The sequence below is a fragment of the Pholcus phalangioides genome, unplaced genomic scaffold, assembly GCF_987345545.1.
Source record: "Pholcus phalangioides strain wild (caught in Gottingen) unplaced genomic scaffold, Ppha-v1.0 ptg000017l_1, whole genome shotgun sequence".
NCBI classification, from domain to species: Eukaryota; Metazoa; Arthropoda; class Arachnida; order Araneae; family Pholcidae; genus Pholcus; species Pholcus phalangioides.
Window position 1 is genome coordinate 55,256,563 of NW_028301610.1, and position 19,666 is coordinate 55,276,228.

The following is a 19,666-nucleotide window of genomic DNA, read 5'->3' on the forward strand; positions in this document are numbered from 1 at the left end:
CTGGAGCAATTGTAAAAAATATCTCCTTTACAAAAACTTACTATTACATGGTTGGTATGATGGTTAATACATTGTATGTCTCCCATGCGATGAAATACAGTCCGTACAACCAAGGGCGTAGCGGGGGGGGGGGGGACTTGGGGGTCTGCCCCCCCCCCCCGAAATGTGAGAAAATGACCGAAAAAAGGGAAAAAGATGGCCAAATCCATTGTTCTGTCACTTTGGTCCCCCCCCCCGAAATGAAAGTGGTCCCTCCCCGAACGAAATTTCTGGCTACGCCCCTGCGTACAACGCCTAGGCATGCTGAGTATCAAATTATCGATCTGATCTTGGGGAAGATCACTCCACTCAGCAAGCAATGCTCTCCGAAGTTCCGGTACACATTTAGGAGATGGTTGACGGGCTGCAACTCATCGGCCAAGCATGTCCTACACATGCTCTATCGGATTCAAGTCAGCTGAGAATGCTGGCCATTCCATACGGGTTATATCCTCAGATTCAAGGCATTCGTTTACGATGTTTGCTCGGTGAGGACGGGCGTCGTCATCCATAAACACAAATTTTGCGCCCATGGCACACCTAAACAAACGTACATGTTGTTCCAGAATGATGTCCCGATAAATTTTGGCTTCCATGGTTCCGGTTTGAACATGCAGATCTGTTCTGGAACCCAGTATAATTCCACCCCAAACGAGCAATGCTGCACCACCGTAACGGAGTCGTTCAGTGATGTTGTCTTGGTGGTAATGGGTACCTGGCGTTCTCCATATGAAAGTCCGACGTGAATCAGACTGCAAGCTAAACCTGGACTCATCGGAAAACATCACACAAGCCCACTGTGACGATGTCCACATTGCATGTTCTCTACTCCAGGATAATCGCTGCCGACAGTGAGTTGCCGTGAGCAAAACACATCTGACAGGCCTGCGAGCGTATAGACCAATATCTCCCAAACGTCTGTACACGGTTTGCCTTCAAACTTTGGTACCCGTGGCTGCAGATAGCTGACGAGACAGGTCGGATGCTGTGCTCCGTCTGCTTCTTTTGGCAGTTACTGCCAAATACCGGTCTTCATTCGGCGTTGTAACTCGGGGGCGACCTGTACTGTAACGTCTACTGACATTTCCGTTATCTTGGAATCGTTGCCAAAGCCTAGAGATCACACTTTGGGCAATTCCAAGTTCCTCGGATACTTCCATCTGAGTACGTCCACATTCCAGGCGGCCGATAATTCTACCACGTAAAAAATCATCCACATGCGTCCTCTGTGTCATAACTATTCGCTTATGGCACTGAGCGCCTTACAGAACTCTTGTGAACAATTTTACTTCTTTGCCACCATTCCTTATAACCCCCCCCCCTCCTACACTCTCGTCATTGTGACGTACTATCGGCATCATCTGTTGGCTTCCTGAAATTTGCATATCATTCTTGCAGATGTGTGTGGTAATTCTACAAGTGAAATTTTTACTTGAGATTTCGATTTCCATGTGATTCTGAATTATCCTTAATTTATGGACATGAGTGTATATATACGTCGGACTGCTATATTCAATGGCTACAGATGAAATGGGCGACGTCAGTGACGTCAAAGTTTCGCGCGGAGGCTTTCTGCTATAGAAGGTGTCGGCAGTGCCCGAGCCCATGGAGGAAAGAATAACGGGAGGTGGCGTGGCCAACGCGTCCGTTGAGAAAGCATTGGGAATCAGGGTTGCCAGATGAAGCCAGTGATCGCTCTATTAAAGGGACCAAGTAAGCCCAAAAAAACCGTGGCTTCCCATGCTTTCCTATGAAAAACATCCCCGTTATTAAAAACATTTAAAAATTTCCTGTTCACTTCAGGAACTCAATTTTTTTCACAAATTCCGTGTATATATTTATACAATTGAACGAGAGCTTTTACAATTTTGGTTGTTATTTTTTTTCGAATATTAACTTCTCCAACATGGAACCTTTTGCAAAAATAACCAAAATTTACCCACATCTTGTGCCACAAAATTTCTTTTCAGAATTTTAATTTAAAAAAAATTCTGCCAAAGCATGTAACACTTCAGTGCCGAGAGAGACAATGTTTTAAGACACTTGAATAAGCGGTGTTTGAAAAAATGACATTTTTTTTTTTGCAAAAAGAGCATTTTGATATAAAACATTAACATATATAATGCCTTTCAGCTGTTTACATTAAAATATTGTATAAATACTTCTAGTCAAGGTAGAACAAAAACTCGAACACACAGACAATTTTAAATTCAATTCGAAACTGTGTTTTGTCAAATTTTCGCACACACACCACTTTAAAAGCAAATTAATAGGTACAAAATGAAAAGATAAAAAACAGCCCGAGTGATTATTTTCATAAATACTATAGGCCATAGAGATGACTCATCGCGCGGCTCGTAAAAAAGTTTTTTATTTTTTGAATACTTTTTTTCTCAATACTATATCCACGTAGCGGAAGGTTCGATGGGCGGCATATATTTCAGTAATACGTGTTCAAGAATATGAGAGTGGAACGGAAGAAGTGTGGCGAAATTTGTACAGCTACAGGCAGCAAAACCATAAGTACACAGTGGCGGAGGACGCTCGAGCACTTCCACTACTTTGAGACACGGGAGTGCTCCGCCCAGTTCTTTAGCTTAGAATTGATTCTGAAATCGAAATATTCTCCTACAAAGGGGAAACGAAAGTGCTTTAGACGTATGGGTGCTCTGTTGAACTTTATGTACGAAATTTTCATTTCTGAACTTATCCTGCCGTGTTGCTCGACCCAGGGTCGCAGCTGGGGGCGGGGGGGAGCAAGTGGGCCTAGTGCCCCTAGCGCTGGACCAGAGGTGGCATCGAATTCCCTTTTAACTGCTTGTTCTACATGTGAATGGGCATCAAAATGCCGGTTTTCCCCTGGTAACAAATTATCTAGTTGCGGCTCGGCCTGGTGCTGTCGACATGCCTCCCCCATTCTGGAGAAGGATCTCTAAGCTGAGATTTTTGGCGGGGACCCCAAGCCAGACTTTTCACGAGAGAGGGCCTCTATAATGAATTTATGGCATGAAAAAAGAAAAAAATTTAATCGTGCCAGGGCTGATGTCCTGTCAGCTCTACGACCCAATCAAGGATGGGGCTGACATGGCCTAACCTAACACCCCCTAAAGAGGGTGTTGCCCTAGTCCCAGGCCCAGGACGATTCTCATCACTTTATGGGAAGTTATTTATATGGACATATTATTTCAGTAATACGTTTGTTTTTTTTCACGCAAAAAATTAAAACTAAATTGGGAGCCCGTTACCTATCTAACCTGGGTTCCACCAAAAGTCCCAGCCTTTGAGTCCTGCTCCAGGATGGGAGGCCATGGTGCTTGACACCCAACAGCTCTAACGCCATAAGAGCTGCGCACGATTTGGTATTGTTTGTTTTGTCTGCGCATGTTCTTTAATTGCATCTATTGTAATTCGTTTGATGTGGCACACGTAAATTTCTCTGCACACAACTCATGGCAAGTTGTTTCTATGATTGTCGCAACCGCATGTAACTCCTCAGGGAAAAGAAGGCCAGAATGCCCAGCAGGCCACATTGAAAAAGAAGCAGATTGGCCCACCGGCGCCCCATGTAAAATGCCCCAATTGGTACTGTGGCACCAACTTTGAATTTTTATGTCATACATGCATAAACGGCGCACGATTTGATATTGTTTGTTTTGTCTGCACATATTCCTTTATTGTATCGGTTGTATTTCGTCTGATGTGGCACACGTACATCTGCACACTACTCATGGCAAATTGTTATTTTGATTGTCTCACCCGCATGTAACTTCCCAGGGGAAAAGAAGGCCAAAAAGCCCAGACGGCCACACTGGAAAATAGACAGATTGTCCCACCGGCGCCCCATGTAAATTGCGCCCCCATTTGGTGCCATGGCACCAACTTTTGAAATTTTATGTCATACATACATAAGCGACACACGATTTTGGATTGTTTGTACTGTCTCTGCACATTTCATTTTTTTTATATATATTTTGTATTGTTTTGATATGGCACACGCGCATTTCTCTGCACATGACTTATGGCAAATTGCAACTGTGACTGTCGCACCCGCATGTAACTCAAGTGAAAAGGACAGGAAACCAGACAGTTCGGAGGTGCAGGAAATAACGAGGAGAACAAGATTGTATGTAGACAAATCAAATAACTTCATACGCAGTCAAGAATAACGCGCCGATTGAGATCCTTGTCGCAAGGCGTTCCATGTTTTCCTTGATGAGTGGCGATGATCTCGTCTTGTAACATATTGTTCTCTCATATCCACAATAGGAGTTCTTGGGGGTGGGATTGGTTGGGGTGGTCGGGGGTCTCCCTTCGCAGGGAGTGGGAGTATTGGGCTGCCGTGAGACGGCGCCGCCGGGGTCTTGTCGGGATGGAGGGGAGTCGCCCTCGTGGTGCTGCCCTGACTTTGTCGAGCGGTGATGTGCCCGTGGGTTGGGGGTTTGGGTGTGGGGGTGTGGTTGTGCTGCTTGGGGGTTGGCGAGGGTGTCCCGGGGGTGTTGGTCCGACACGGGTGTGCTTTTCCGGCCGGCTTGCCTGTTTCAGTTTTCTCCGGCACGCCCACGATCTCACGATCAATGAGCTTATATCGCAAAAGCGACAGAGCCTGGGCGTGCTCGGTCCTAAACTAAACTAAGCTCTAACGCCAACTACCACCCCCCTCCCCATCGAGCACTCACACTTTTGAAATACTGCCGAGTAATATTATGTAGTCAATTAGGATGGTATCAGAAGGCAAGGCCATAACTAGAGGGGGGCAATTGCCCCAGGCTTCAAAATTTAGGGGGTGGCAGTTTTAGGTGGAAACAAAGAACACACCATATTACAAAATTAATCGAATTTCAAAGTTGTGAGGGTGGCAAATATTCTAGCTACTGCCCTGTCAGAAGGTACTCGAGCACCTCATAATTAATTCAGAAATCAAAATTCCTCATGTAAAGCTTAAGACGAGCACCCATAGGCAGTAGTGTATTTACGGGGGGGGGGGGCGGGCTAAGCGGGCTATAGCCCAGGGTGGCAAATTCGGAGGGATGGCAAATATTGGAGTATTGAAAGAGGGGAGAGAAAAAACATTTTCTTTTAATTCACGTTTCGTAAACGTGTGGAAGTGCCATGTGCCATTTCTATCGTAAATAATATATAATTATTAAACCATATTGTTTATTTTTATTCATTTTTTTGTACCACACAGACTGCCGTTGAATTAAAAAATACATATGATTGTCTAACCTTCCTATTTACAATGTTATTCACCGCGTTTCCCAGCTGACCACAAAGAACAGTTCAATAGCTCAATTTCGGCTCTCTTTGAAAGTAGACAGAACATTCTACAACGCAAGTTTTCTGAATACGAAGGGAAAAAATATCCTCTAGTTTTAACGACGCCTGCCATATGAGAAAGAATCTTCTGCAACAGAGATGCTTTTATTGGCAGCGGTCGGGGCTTTGGTGAGAGTCTTTGGGCTATGATTGACCATCTGGGGGGATAGAAATAGTGTTAAATTGATATAAATCGAATGGATGAATTCGATTACAGTACAATTTTTTTTAAACTTGTTTGGGAACCGAAATGGGATGAAGCTGGTCAATCCAGAGTTTGTCCAATCAATCATCTGTTTGCAGTCACTAATTGGCATATAAAGAAATCATGGTACACAATGGTAGGCAGGGTCACGCGATTCCGTTTACTGGTCCTAAGGACAGCTCTCTTCATGTGACCTTTCCCTGTAAAAAAGGGGGGACAAATGTGGAGCTTGGTAGAACCCACATTTTTATGAATTGCATACAGTATTACATAACTGCATTCGGTTATAAGCGCAGGATTACCAACAAAACGGGAAAAAATCCTCTTCATTCTACACTTTCCTGACGAAAACAAAGTAAGTGAATATCAAATATAGCTACTCATTTCTGATAAGTTCATACGTTTTGTAGTTTGTGAGTTTTCTTTAATGATAATTTATGAACAATCGCCACCATTCAATCTTAGGTAATTTAGAATCCTCTGTAATACTTGTATTCAATAAGGCGTAAGACTCATATTTATTTATACGATACATCGATAAATTGAAAAGGTTTGAGATAGTACTCATTTATATTTTTATGGGCATCTTTTTCTCAGCCACCTCGTTGGGCATTTTGCGTGTTGTGGCGTTTTATTTGTATTTGTATTAAGAAATTAAAGTAAAAAGAGAATGGTTATTGTATATTTTAGTTTCATTTTGGGTGCAAAACCACATGAAGTTGATTCACATTCTGGTCATAATATACGGAGACAACAATTAAATCGTGTTTTCTCTGCAATCTTTATATTGTCCTGTCTTGCTTGCTTTTCAGATGAGTAACAAACACGACAGGCGAACAGTTTACATTTTAAATTTTCAGTTTGAGCTGTATATTGGTGGTAATTGGCACCATGTGCCAAAAGGGAAATAAAAATTTTATAAGAGAGCCGTTTAAAGAGTGTTTTTAAAGTGAATATCTCTGTTATTTATTGAAATAAGGACTTGATGGTTTATACCTATGTGTATAGTGTAACGAAAATACAGCAAATTAATAGCGTTATCTCAATATTGACGAAAATGGATATAGTGATTTTTACATATACGCAGTATTGTAACTGTTATGTTACTTATATATTAATCCCCTTATTTCATGGAACAAGTATCACGTTGTCTACGTTTTGAAAAGCGTGATTTTAGAGAATGGTGGTGCTTACACTGAGAGAGGAACGACGCGTATGTTCATTTTGGTTTCTAAAACCCAATTTCCAAGAGATTGGCCTATTGAATCACATGATATTCAACTGTCAATTAACCGAGTAGCATTTTTAAAAGTGGCAAGAATTTGACAAGCATTACTGAGAATGCTTTATTGCGGAATGTAAAAAAACAATTACATTCCGCAATAAAGGATGTATTTCCGAAATTAAAAATAAGCATTTAATAAATTTTATATCAGAAATGTGCGGCGGATGCGGGCCTTATGTGAAGTTCATAAACAAAATGTCATATATTGATGGTTCTTTTTTTTCCGATACAGTGACGCATATGTTCATGTGGTGATTGTTCCAAGAAATACGGTATTGTATTAAACTACATGAGTATCGCAATAAAATATTTATTAGTTATTTCTCATTTCATTTTTATTGCTGATAAAAAAAATTAATTACCACTCAGTAAATTCCATATTAATTAGTATTTAGAATCAGTTTAATATAATAAATTTGATTATTCAGACCTGTAGAATTGAGATTTTGGAAAATTGTCTGGAAACTGATGAACATGCCAATTTTTGGAAACCATGAAGTTTCGTGATGCATTTTTGGTCACTTTGCTCATTTTTGACTACCATGTAAATTTTTTTTCACAAAAATTTATTTCGGTATAACAAGAGAAAATCTTTAAAAATATGAATTTTTTCTACCTTTTAAGTACTAAATTAACATTTCAAAAAAATTTTTTACATAATCTTTGTATTATTATATTTTTTATTATGTAGCTTTCATTATAAAAGTAGCATAGGGTAAAGGACAAAAGCAGTTTAATATTTATAAGAATGAATTTCCTTGTTTCTCTAAGTATTCACTGAGATATTTGAATTCGAAAGTCGGAGGAAAGTTGGGAAAAAAAGCAGCAAAAACTAAGGGACAACGCTTCTTTCCCGACTTTACTCAGATTTTTGAATTCGGATATCTCTGCGAATATTGCACTTAGGAACTGTGGAAATTTCTGTACGTGGATATTTCTTCGTTGCCATCAGAAGAGACAAGGCAGCAACTTTTTAATTCGGTTTTTTGGCACAGATTGTCCATATAAACAATATTTTTATTTTTTTTATTTTAATAACTATACAGTCCCTTGAAACATGAATGACGTAGCTGAAATTCCCGACTTCGCACATTTACATTCGGCAAGAATGACTTTAATATCTATATCACCGTTTTCTTGTTATTCCCATTTTGAAAACCATCAGGCGATTGTGGGGCACTGTATATTCAAGTATATAATGCAAGCATTCGAATCACACGAGTGCACAAACCACTAGCGGACCCGTATAAAATTTTAATCGGTCCACGAAAAAATGTTGAAAAAGTATTTCATTATTTCAAAATACAGTTTAGGACGTGCGGTTAAAGATAATATGTAGGCCTATAGATATTATGTAATGCATTATTTATTTTCTTGCTAGACTATAACCAAGCACGCAGAAAGTATCTCGCACTATTGATTGGTGCTGAGATACTTTCACATGCGAATGTATGCACCATACATTGAAATTAAATTTATCAGCGTTTTTCATCGATGTGTAGACGCCTGCGGGCTGGAGGTTGAGCAACCTCCCCCCCCGTTATATGTCAATCATTATAGATCGGAATAGGATACGAATATACAGGACAGAAAAGTAAAATTTAGGCGCAAGTATATACCGTACCACTTTTTTGTCTTTCGCTTGTTTATAATTTATTAGTAATGGCATGAAAGGGGTGGAAGGGAGAGGGTTAAAAAGTTAGACTGAAATGGGATGGGGCGGCAAAAACATAAGTACAGCTCTGCCCATAGGTCTGAAACACTTTCAAAATTCCCCGGATCTATCATAATGATGAACCAAACAAAAAAGGCAAAATAAAGAGTTAAAAGAAAAAAATTTATGAAAATTGCACTTTTTATTGGAGCTTCATATTATTTTAATTAATAATATTCGCATAGACATTAATGGGATACATCGAATTTTTAAAATAAATTGAAGGCACTGAACTAAAAACTTATGAAGAGTTGAGAGTGAAAAATGATTTTCCCTTTTCAAAAATGAATTAAAAATATAACAACCCCTTATATAAGGATATAGTTTTATTTTTCCCCATTATTGGATCATGTAGATTACATGAAGAGGCATTAAACAGTCATGGTGCTTAAATTTATTTAGTTATTAATATTTTTAAAGAATTCGATCCGGCAAAACACATGTTAAACATAGGGAAAAGAGCGGTTTTTTTTGTTTGGACTTACTTGTCAGCCCATAGGGTTGCCACAACAGCTTCAATTTTTGTACCTGATGTCACCTCCGTAGTATTATAACCTCCTTGGCCCGAGCAGAGCACCGTCTAGAGATATAAGGCCTCCGCAATCTGCTTGTGACGTCAGTAAGTAGTTCATTTTTCCTCAGAATATTCAGGGAAAAAATTCCCCGCTCGTTCCAGTATCATCGTTGTGAGGAAAAGAAATGATCAGGCTCAGAATTGGCGATTTCTATGCCCCACATCCAATCACTATGCGCTATTTGTGAGCCAATCAGGAAGATTCTACGCCAAAATAAAAAGAAACGAAACAGCATGCTGTGTTTCAAAATGTGGCAAACTTGCTAAGTAGTCGAATGACGTTTATGGCAAACAGTGCAGAGGCCTTCTATCTCTAGGAGGTGCTAGCCCGAGCCCATGTAGCTAAATACAGTATTGGTCACGCCCATATTTGCCCCGTGAATGGAATGGTTCTGAATAGTAGTAGTAGTAGTTTTTGTTTTAGACTCCTTCCTCGCAGAGTATCCTGTAGTGACCTCTTGCGGGTTAATTCGTCCCTACTGACCAGATCGCCGAGTAAAAAAAACCGTCTGGCATTCGTTAATAAGTAGGCAGAGATTTTACCTGCATGCGGTCGTCATGCGTGTTTGTGCTGCTGCTGTCTATGGCTTCCGTCCGTAAGCGTCAGTTGTGGTCCAGTTTGTGTATCGCTGAGGGCAATCCAGCGAAATGACATCGTTGAATGGATCCACATTTGAAGCCGATCATCAATTTCAAACTCGCTTCGATTCCAATCGGATCGATATTGTAACTGATCAATTCGCATGTTGATCATCGTAATCATGCGCTGCTACTACGGTATATACAGTACTATGCTGCAGCAGGTTTCGAGTGCTGCTCAGTGTTGTTTTTTATCAGCTGTTGTGAACCTCGAACTATTTTCTAAATGATTTTACATTTATTTCACGAATGCTTTTGTCAACGATTATTTTCGCAAAACCAAGGTGAGTTTCATTAATTGTTTCGTTCCCTGGAAATGAATTTCATTATGCATTCCTTCATTGATTTTTTTTTTTCATATCTTTTTTTATGCATCACTGATCATTTTAAGGGAGGAATTGTTTGTTTACAAACATGAGAAGAGACACTGGGACACGCCGAGTCTTTTCTTTATTATTCATTTTTATGCATGTTTTTCACTCGAAGAAACCTTATAAAGGTGATCCACAGCTCAAAGTTGAATCGGACTACAGTAAGGGAAAGTGCCCAAATGTATATATATATATATATACTGTCATAAATATATATACAAATATATATATATACTGACAGTATATAACCCCCTAAGCAAACTTGTTCATTCTGAAAATTTGTGTGGAGTTAAGAATAATTTGAAAACTGATTCAAATAACTTAAGTCCATATCTAATAGTGCTGCAAGTGTGATTGTACAAAATGAATTTTTCCTAACCAATAAATAAAACAACGCAAATGTTGGATTTTCATATATATATCGCAAGAATATACATGAGTTTCCTAAATCCGTCCCGGGGATGGATTTAGGAATTCTGCTATCGCAAAAATTGTGACTGCTCCTGACTAAATTACTACAGCTGCACAACTATGGTGATTGCAACTCAATATTCAAGTAGTGATTTATAATTACCAATCACTAACTGCTGAAAACTTACTGAAATGCATAAATATAACTGTTCGAAGTTGATTTCGCACTGTAACAAGTTATAACAAAAATTATTTTTGAAGAATTAAAGCATAAATGAAGAGAGTAAAGCAACTGCACCATTGCAAATAGTCAACTGAATGGTTCTGAAGAGCTTCCTGGTACTCTCGCAAGATAGAAGCTCTGTACATGCAAATTAGAAAGGGGAACAAATTTTGGGCAGAGGATGATTTTGGGCACTTTCCCTTCATAATACCCCAGAGTTACACAATTAGGTTAGACTGACTACAACCCCGTAAGTTGGGGTTCAATTTACAAAGACCTATAAATACTAGTTAACACTAAAATGGTGGAAGCTGTCATTTTGACCGCAAAGCTACTTTGACACACTATTACATCCAAACGAATTATCTCAAGTTGTTGAAATTTCAGGACATCTGAAATTGTCCTAAAATTTCAACGACCTAAAATTCTCATCCTCGTAAGGCTCTTGAATTCCTAAAATATAAATGTTTTAGGTTTTTTAATTCAGTGATAAAATAAAGGTTTACCTAGAACGACTGTAACAGTCATTTTGACGGCTATAGAAATATTTAACTAATATGATTGTAAAACATGCTGAAATGGGCAGTCTTCTTATGGTAACATTAATATTGGGGTAACAGATGTTCAATCGTGGTGTTTGCTTTTCTGAAGGGAATTTTTTGCTGTTTTAATCCATAGATGGCTCCAGCCGGGGGCCGAGATGATTCTTATAATTTGTTGTTTCTTTATATCAGTGTTTCCCTAAGTGGGCAATGGAATAGTCAGGAGGAGGGGGGGGGAAGAGAAGCTGCGGATTTAACACAGGATCCTATGGGTTCACTTCAGTTGTGGGGGAGGGGTGATGAAAGAAAAAATTTCTCATGTAGGGTAATGGTACAAAAAGTTTGGGAGAAACTATGTTTTACACCAGCGTTTCTCGACCGGTGCCCTTTGAGCTTCTTGTGAACTGTCCAGGGGCTCCACGGTCGCTCGAGGGGGAAAAAAACTGTAAATTTTGAAAAAATAATTATAAATATTTTTGAATAATAATAATAAATCAGTAGCTTTGATGAATAAATAAAAAAAAAATAAGCATACAAGGCTTCATCATAGAAAATATACACCAGAAAGGCCTTTTTGAGTCAAAAAATGCTGAGAACCATTGCTTTACACTATAAATTCCTGGATTATACAACGTACTAAAGGGAAAGTAAAAAGTGGTTTTGATAATAATGGCTTCATAAAATCGATGTTGTCTACTATCAGAGATCCTTAAAGAAGTTCATATTTCCTGAAATATGAACATCATGTTTATTACTTTTCCTCATGTGTAGTACTTCCCTCAAACTAAGCAAAAGAAAAATGAATAAACCGCAAAAACGATATAATTTTTTTATTTGGCAGAATCATTAATTGATCAATCAATTAATCAATCTACTACATTTGTATTATTTGGTAATATTTTGATGATTCCCTTTTCATTAAAAAAAATTACCCTAATTTTGTTGAAAAGATTTGGTAAAAAAAATAGGAAAAATAAGATGAGTAGGACACACACACAAGTGGGAGCCCAGCGATATGTCTATGTCATCGTGACCATAAGCTGATAAAGGCTCCTTGTCAGAGGCATGTGCAGGATCAACCTTTAGAGGGGGCATAAAAGGCTTGGAAGGGGTGCACAAAAATTTTCTTCCTGAGAAATTTTGAGTTGCCACCTTTCAGTTAAATTAACAGAAATTGGTTAAAATAACATGTAAAAAGTATTTTCCTTCGATACATTATTTTTTTCTTTTACCGAAACGTAAATTTTTTCTTCCAACTTTTGGTTGGCTTTCGGGGGCATGGGCCCCCTGTGCGACATTGTTTAACTTCTATTTTGTATATTTTCATTAAATCCACCGGAACGAGTGAACTCAACCCAATAAAACTGATGCTGGCTGCTAGTCCGCAAGTTATCAAACCCTTTTTCTCACCAATAAGATGTTAAGCGAGATGACTCATTCTGATGGATATATATATATATATTTTTTCTTATTTCACAATAAGATTGTCATTTCTTTTTCTTTTTGTATCCTGTGTATATAATATGGCAAGTGTAAAATAACAGATGAGATGGCATTGGGGGGGGGGCCTTCAATTGCTTTTAAAACATACCTCCATCCTAATAAGTGTACATTCATCTTAACTAAACCCGAAACTTCTCCAACTCCTAATCCCATCTCGTCTGTAATCACCATAAAATTTGTTAATCGCGACAATACCCAATTATCCGGGAAAAATATGTTATAAAAGTTCGTATGTTTTTTTTTTACACAAAATAAAGTGTTCCAGACTCTGCCACGAAGCTGGGCTGGAAGAGATCTCGGCAACGGGATAAGTCCAGTGGCAAAGTTCTGGCGTTCATTCATTCTGCTACATTGTTTAATAAAACTATCTGCAGAATATTTGCAGCACAAATAGCACACCATTTAGAAATCAAAGCCCTGCTATCACCTTCAGTGTAATTTAATTTAGAACATATCTTGCGGCCCTGTCACTGACTGATGTACCTTGGAGAAAAGAATTAGGCCAAGATTGCAGTGGTTTTCTTTTTTTACAAAATTGCATTAATCCGTCATTGCTTCTGGTGCTGTGTTTTGGAATTGATTTTACTACAGTTTAACATCATATTTTAACAAATTCACGTGTGTATGTGTTAAAATATCCTGCAAGAAATCTGAAAACTTACATTATTCTAATTTCTGTTAGGCAGAGTTAAAAAATAAAAATAACTGACGTGAATATATATATTTTCCAAATTTGATCATACTTGTTAAACACTAAATTTATCAAATGTTTTCTTTTATTCCCCATATGCCCCCTCCCTGCCATAAAGAAGTATTTCTGATGGGGTTTTTTTTTTCATTTAGATTAGTTACCGTAGCTTTTCCTATTGATTTAACATCGCATATAGGAGTTATAAAAAGTAGGGGAAAAATTCATCAAAAAATTAAATAATTCAAAAAAAAAATGTCTTGCAAATAAATGATATTTGTGGCATTCACTCGAGAAAATGCACTTAATTTCCAATGTTCTTGCCAGATTTCCACAATACATATTGCGCTTGTGCATTCACTAAATCGACATCATCATTTCAACTCGATGATGTTACATTATCATCGGTGCCAATACTTCCAATTTTTTAGCCTTATTAAAATCTTCCGGTCGGAAATCTAATTCTTCCGATTTTTCGTATCTTCATAGAAAAATCCATAAAAGTAATCAAATTGAGCTTTGTTTGAATGGAAAATCCCTAAAGAAAATACTCTTCCAGTCCTTGCAATTTCAGGCTGACCCCGTTTTTTCAGGAAAAGTATAGGGAATCAGGATTTCAAGTAAGAAAAATTGGTAATTGTCACCAAATATGATGGTTAAAGTAAGCAAATTGGGTAATTATTGTTTAAAAAATCAGGACAGGAAAAATGCGTCCCGGTAAAATGAGATTTATGTATGGTCACCCGTCGCAATTTAAAAAAATCCCCAGTTTTCCCTTTTATTTGTTTGACATGTTTTCTTTGCTGAATGTGTCATCACGGGATAAACTACAGATTTTTCAAGTCTATGAATTGGCGCCTATGCATTGGATTCCACCGATATTAAACATTGCACAGGCACACGGCATCGTCATTTCACCTGCGATGTTACATTGGATTCCACCAGCATTAAACATTGCGTCCCAAAAGCAGAATGTTTAGCACTGTTCTGCGACGAGCCCTCGGCTGACTGGAATTGTTCTGCGGTAAAAATCCCCATACATGTAATAGTGTTTTTTGCAACTTTTCTTAAAATTCTTCCAAATTGTTCTGCAGTAGCGGTAATTGTTCTGCGACGTACGTTGCAGATTTCGGCACATTCTGCTTTGGGGCATTGCGCAAGCTCTTTCGCTAAATTGACAACGTAATTAATGAAATATCACCGTGTTCACCATCGGGATATTGTTGTATTCCTTACATCAATGATTTATTATAAAAAAATCAATACATTGCCCAGTACTGCTCATGTCTCTCTTGCCCTGTTCATGATTCATCTGTGTTTCCCCAGAATACTTTAGTAGATATTGTACATACATAAAAGAACCGCTTCAAAGCTTTAATAGGCACACACACACACACACATCAGTATTTCTAGCTTGTTGCGTTGCTTCAGACAAAGTTTGGTGACACCCTTAGGAGTTGTGATCCACAACTTTTAAAATCATCACTGTAGACTCTCAAAAATCAGCATGATTCTGTACATATACTGTTCTGATCGACCAAACAATGCTTACTTGATTATAGTTTAATAATTGCTACTAATTTTCAGCAATTATCCAGTGATTATGCTTGAATTTGATAAATGTGTATTTTTCACACAAAATCATGTAACTCTAAGCTTGCATAAGTCGTGGTATTAATGTACTTACTAAAATTTCAAAATCCCTAAAGCAGAATTTTTTGCATTTTGTGTTTTGCAACGACCCCACAGCTGACTAGAAATATTCTGGAGAAAAATTGCCATAATAGTGTTTCTTCACTGCACTTTTCTTAAAATTCTTCCAGATTGTTCTGCAGTAGCACTGATTGTTCTGTGATGTACATCAGATTTGGCATATTATGCTTTGGGGGTCGAAATATTCAATCCTCTCACCTGGGCATCCCATTGGTTTGCTGCCATTAAATATTTGATTTTAATTCTGTATGGATTGAAAGTACTGATAAAAAAGAACACCATCAAAAATTCAAGAAATGTTTGTCGTTATAACCAAGGTTGACCCTTTTAAGACCTTTTTTTCACAAAAAAATAGTCAGATATGAAATCAAATACTGTTGCATGAAGTTTTTATTTCATTATGATTCTAGGGACAATATTTGATCGAGAAAAATATGGGATAGTTAGAGTGTGGCTTTGCCAATTTTCACCAAACATGTTGCGAGTTGTCTATGAAATCTCCCAAATATTACTTATAAATAACCCTTTGGCAAGAAATTCAGTGCAACAGCAAGTCTGTTAAAATGTATTTGATTGGGAAAAATTGAATGTGACAAATGTGAGAGGTTTAATATAAGCATTATTATTACTACCTTCATAACCCAGTTGCGGCTCTGTTCCTGATTCTAGAAAAAATTAGGAATTAAGTAAACTTTTTTTGGGGAAAAAAACAAAATTTTTTATATAGCAATAGGTAAAAAATATACAGAATGTTCCACTTATGAGCCATGTGAATGAGTAAGTTGGAGCGTCAAACATGTAATAAATCTATTTCAAAGTTAGGTATAAACAGAACGAGAGACTAACATTCACAGAATGTGATCAGCTCTAGGCTTGATATTTTCTTCCGAAAACGCCATCGCAAAACAAGAACAAAAGATTTGTCATTATATCTGAGGTGTTATCAACATTATAAGCAAGGCTCATTAAAACTATTCTCCATTTGAATCAGCCCGAATGGCAAATTATTGATGTTATAGCTGAGGTGTCATTATAACCGAGTTTGACTGTATATTTAAAAAAAAAAATAGCCAGGAGAAAGACATTTTACAAAAACACTCGATTCTTTTTCATGATTAAATTCAGTTTGTTAAATAATTGAGGGGGGTTAATCTCAGAGTGGTGTAAATCGATTAATCCTCATTTTGAGAAAAAAAGGTTTTACTAGAATTGTTTTCATAGAGTCCCATGTTAAAAAATTTGTGAATTCACAATCTAGTGGCGAACTGTTGAAGCTGAAACTTATTTCATTTTTACTTTCAATAGTTTAGCACTTTTAATGAAAGAACTAATTCCAGACTCTGTGGTATCCATATTTTTTATGGGAATTTTTGTTTTCAGTGTTGTATAAATATAAATACAAATACAAGGCCACAACAAGCAAAATTCCTAACGAGGTGGCTAAGAAAAGATTCCTATAAAAATATGGATGTCATATATTTCTATAATACAGCAGCCCAATTAAAAATGCAATTATAAAAACTATATATACAATAATAAAATATTATAGGCCTACAATGTCCATAAAACAATGACATAATATATGTATACACAAAATATTATTTTTCTTTATGTATATATATTTATATTTTTTATCTTCTTTTTTCCTAGCCACCATGTTGGGTGATTTACCTGTTGGGGCTTTAGATTTTGTATTTGTATGTAAAAGTTTCAATTCACTATTTTGTCTGGTTTTTTGGGTATCAATAGACATGATATATGTAGGGTGGGTATCGTGGCATGTTAATTGAGTTTAAAAAAAACCTGTATAAATGATGGGAGCTAGGCCTATTTTTTTTCTATGAAAAATCACTTAAAAAATTAATGTGTTTTTACTGTTGAAAGATACAAATGTTGTGGTCATAGGTGGAGATAGACTTGTAAGTCTGGGGGGGGGGGGGGCAAGATGATGATGTATATACATGTATACATTAGATCAGTCGACTCCACCTTTGATGCTGGGGGCATTTGCCCCCTCGTATCTCCGCCCATTGTTGTCGTATAAAAATTTTAATACATGTTCTTTGTATTTCCCTTTCACAAACATAAATAAATATTTACCATCTTCCTTGTTTTTACCCTCATCTTAAATGGGTATTGAATCTAATTAATGACTATTTAATATTTTACTCAGTTAATAACCAAAACTAAACCAATTTGAGTTCTTGGGTTATTTTCCAATATAATCTCAGTATGGTTTTTTTTTTTTTTTTTTTGAGAAAAAAAGAGGCATCATATCGAAAAGAGAGCTTAACTGTCAATCTGTTAAAGAGGATGTCATCAACTTAGCTCTTCGTGATAAATGAGGGGTTTAGAGAACATTTCTTCCCATCATCTGACATCCTGTATTTCATTTAGCTCTTCTAGCATTTCCTTTTTAATTGAAACAGTTTCATGCAGTGTATATAAATAAAACAGTTCTTTTCCTTATTATATTGTTAGAAGCTAAACTTTTTTCTTTCTTTCACCGATTGCTGTAATTTTGATTGCCCATGAAATTACATATTAATATTAAAATTGCTCATATTCTGTTAGGATAATACAGAACATTTTCTGCATGAGGTATGTAAGAACCTATATTATGATTTTTTTTTCATGTATATTTATCACATGCTTTTCTAGCTTTGGGAAGGGTAGAGAATAGTAAAATTGCAACAAAATTTCTGATAAAATTTATCATTTTTGATTTATTGAGTAAAATAAGCCCTGTGTTTTTCGGTATATTAACATCTTTTATTTAGAAATATAATTTTAGTTTTTTGGGAAGAATTCAAATAAGAATTCAATTTCAAAAAATCCCCAGAAGAAATATTTACACACATGGGAAGTTCATGTTAATTAAAAGAGATCAAAGTACTTTGTATACATTATCACAATGTTGTCAGACATTGACTCATTAATTTGTATTCCAAGTATTGTGAATTGATATTAATCATTTAGAAAATATTCGTTTATAGAATAGAACAGGGCTGGACAAATCCCAAAAAAATCTAGGTGCTAGAAAAATTTTTTTAGGCTCCAAAGAATTTTTACCCAAAGAAAAAGTTCCAAAATAATGTTTCTTTTTACTTTTTTCAGGGTATATAGTGAAAATATACATTCTTCATGTTGGCAGATATGCTGCTATAAATTCCAAACATTTTGTGCTGCTCTCAGCCTGTAATTGATTGATTACACAAATAAAGTGTTAGGTGCCAATACCAATTTTTTAGTTGCCATGGGGACTTGTCCTGCCCTGGAATAGAATATATCTTGATCGTAATGACAAAAGATATAATTTTATTATCCTAATGCATCAAAGTTGATTATGAATCTGCATGTTTCTGAAATAAATGAAAAATAAAAATTTATTTTTAAGAGTAATTTTTTTAATTTTTTTCCATCACACCCTGGTTTTGAACCCATGAACTTCTACTGTGTTTGTTTTCTAATTTGTTTAATTTATGATTATATGCTGCAGGACTATATTATGTAAATAGTTTTATTGTTTTTGCTCGACTGTACATATTGAGGTAAAAAGATACATGGGGATAACAGAGAAGCTTATATGACCAAAATTTTATGTGGTGTTTAGCAGTGGAATTTTTACAAAAAAAAGTTGGATTTTTTTTTTTTTTTTTTTTTTTTTCCAGCATGGCTTATTTACTGAAAATTGTGATACATTTAATGATGTGCATGCAAATATCAATGGTATAGGTCTATATTTAATTTATTCATTCTTGCAGAGTTAGCACAATACTTGGGGCCACGTTATGAAAACTTTAGCTGCAGACTCTGAAGATGTCTCCAGCAGGAGCAATAGAGAGAAATTGGTGCCACTCAAAATTTACATTCCAGATCTGTTCATTCAAGTACTTACCTTCTATCTAGATTTATGCATGATTTGTGAAAGTTATACATTATATTTTTTATTAGATATTGATAATAAATTATAAAATTATAGTTTTGCCTTTACAGCGCAAATCACCTTCATTGTGTCAAAAGTAAAAACTCTGCATTGGAGCTGTGAAAACTAGTTAGAGCGTCTATCTTTATGAATTACCTAGAAAAGCATTTCCCTCATTATGAAAAAAATCTAAATTTTATTGACATTTTTTTCTGAAAAGTTCCAGACATCACATAAATAATCAAAAAAAAAAATTGTAACACCCTTACATGCCGTATTAGGAGTTCAAATATCTTGTGGCATTCAGCAGCCTTTCAATAGTTGCTGTGTGGTTGCATTAGTATTGCAATCAGGGCTTCAACTGAGGAAGGGCAAGTAGATATGGTGCCCCAGTGTAAAAACCAGAAGAGTGCCAAATTTGTTCTTTGTTTATTCGGAAATTTATGTTAAGGATGCGCCCAAAATGGATGCTTGCCTTAGAATGATAGAGTATGCATGTTCATTTCTAGTTGAGGCTT

The 19,666-nt window shown here is 36.6% G+C and overlaps 1 protein-coding gene across 3 annotated transcripts in view; it reads left to right on the top strand.

The window, feature by feature from the left end:
• The first annotated feature begins 9,684 nt into the window (after positions 1-9,684).
• The window catches only part of LOC149074133 (uncharacterized), a 151,337-nt gene continuing 141,355 nt past the window's right edge, over positions 9,685-19,666 (top strand). The window contains exons 1-2 of one of the 3 annotated variants that reach the window (XM_089246436.1): positions 9,685-10,056; positions 18,988-19,113. In XM_089246436.1, coding sequence (XP_089102562.1) covers positions 19,015-19,113 — 99 coding nt within the window. In that variant the 5' untranslated portion in view covers positions 9,685-10,056; positions 18,988-19,014. Of the gene's footprint in view, positions 10,057-17,727; positions 17,825-18,987; positions 19,114-19,666 lie in introns of those variants that run through there. The other 2 variants (XM_089246434.1, XM_089246435.1) reach the window with 2 other exon arrangements.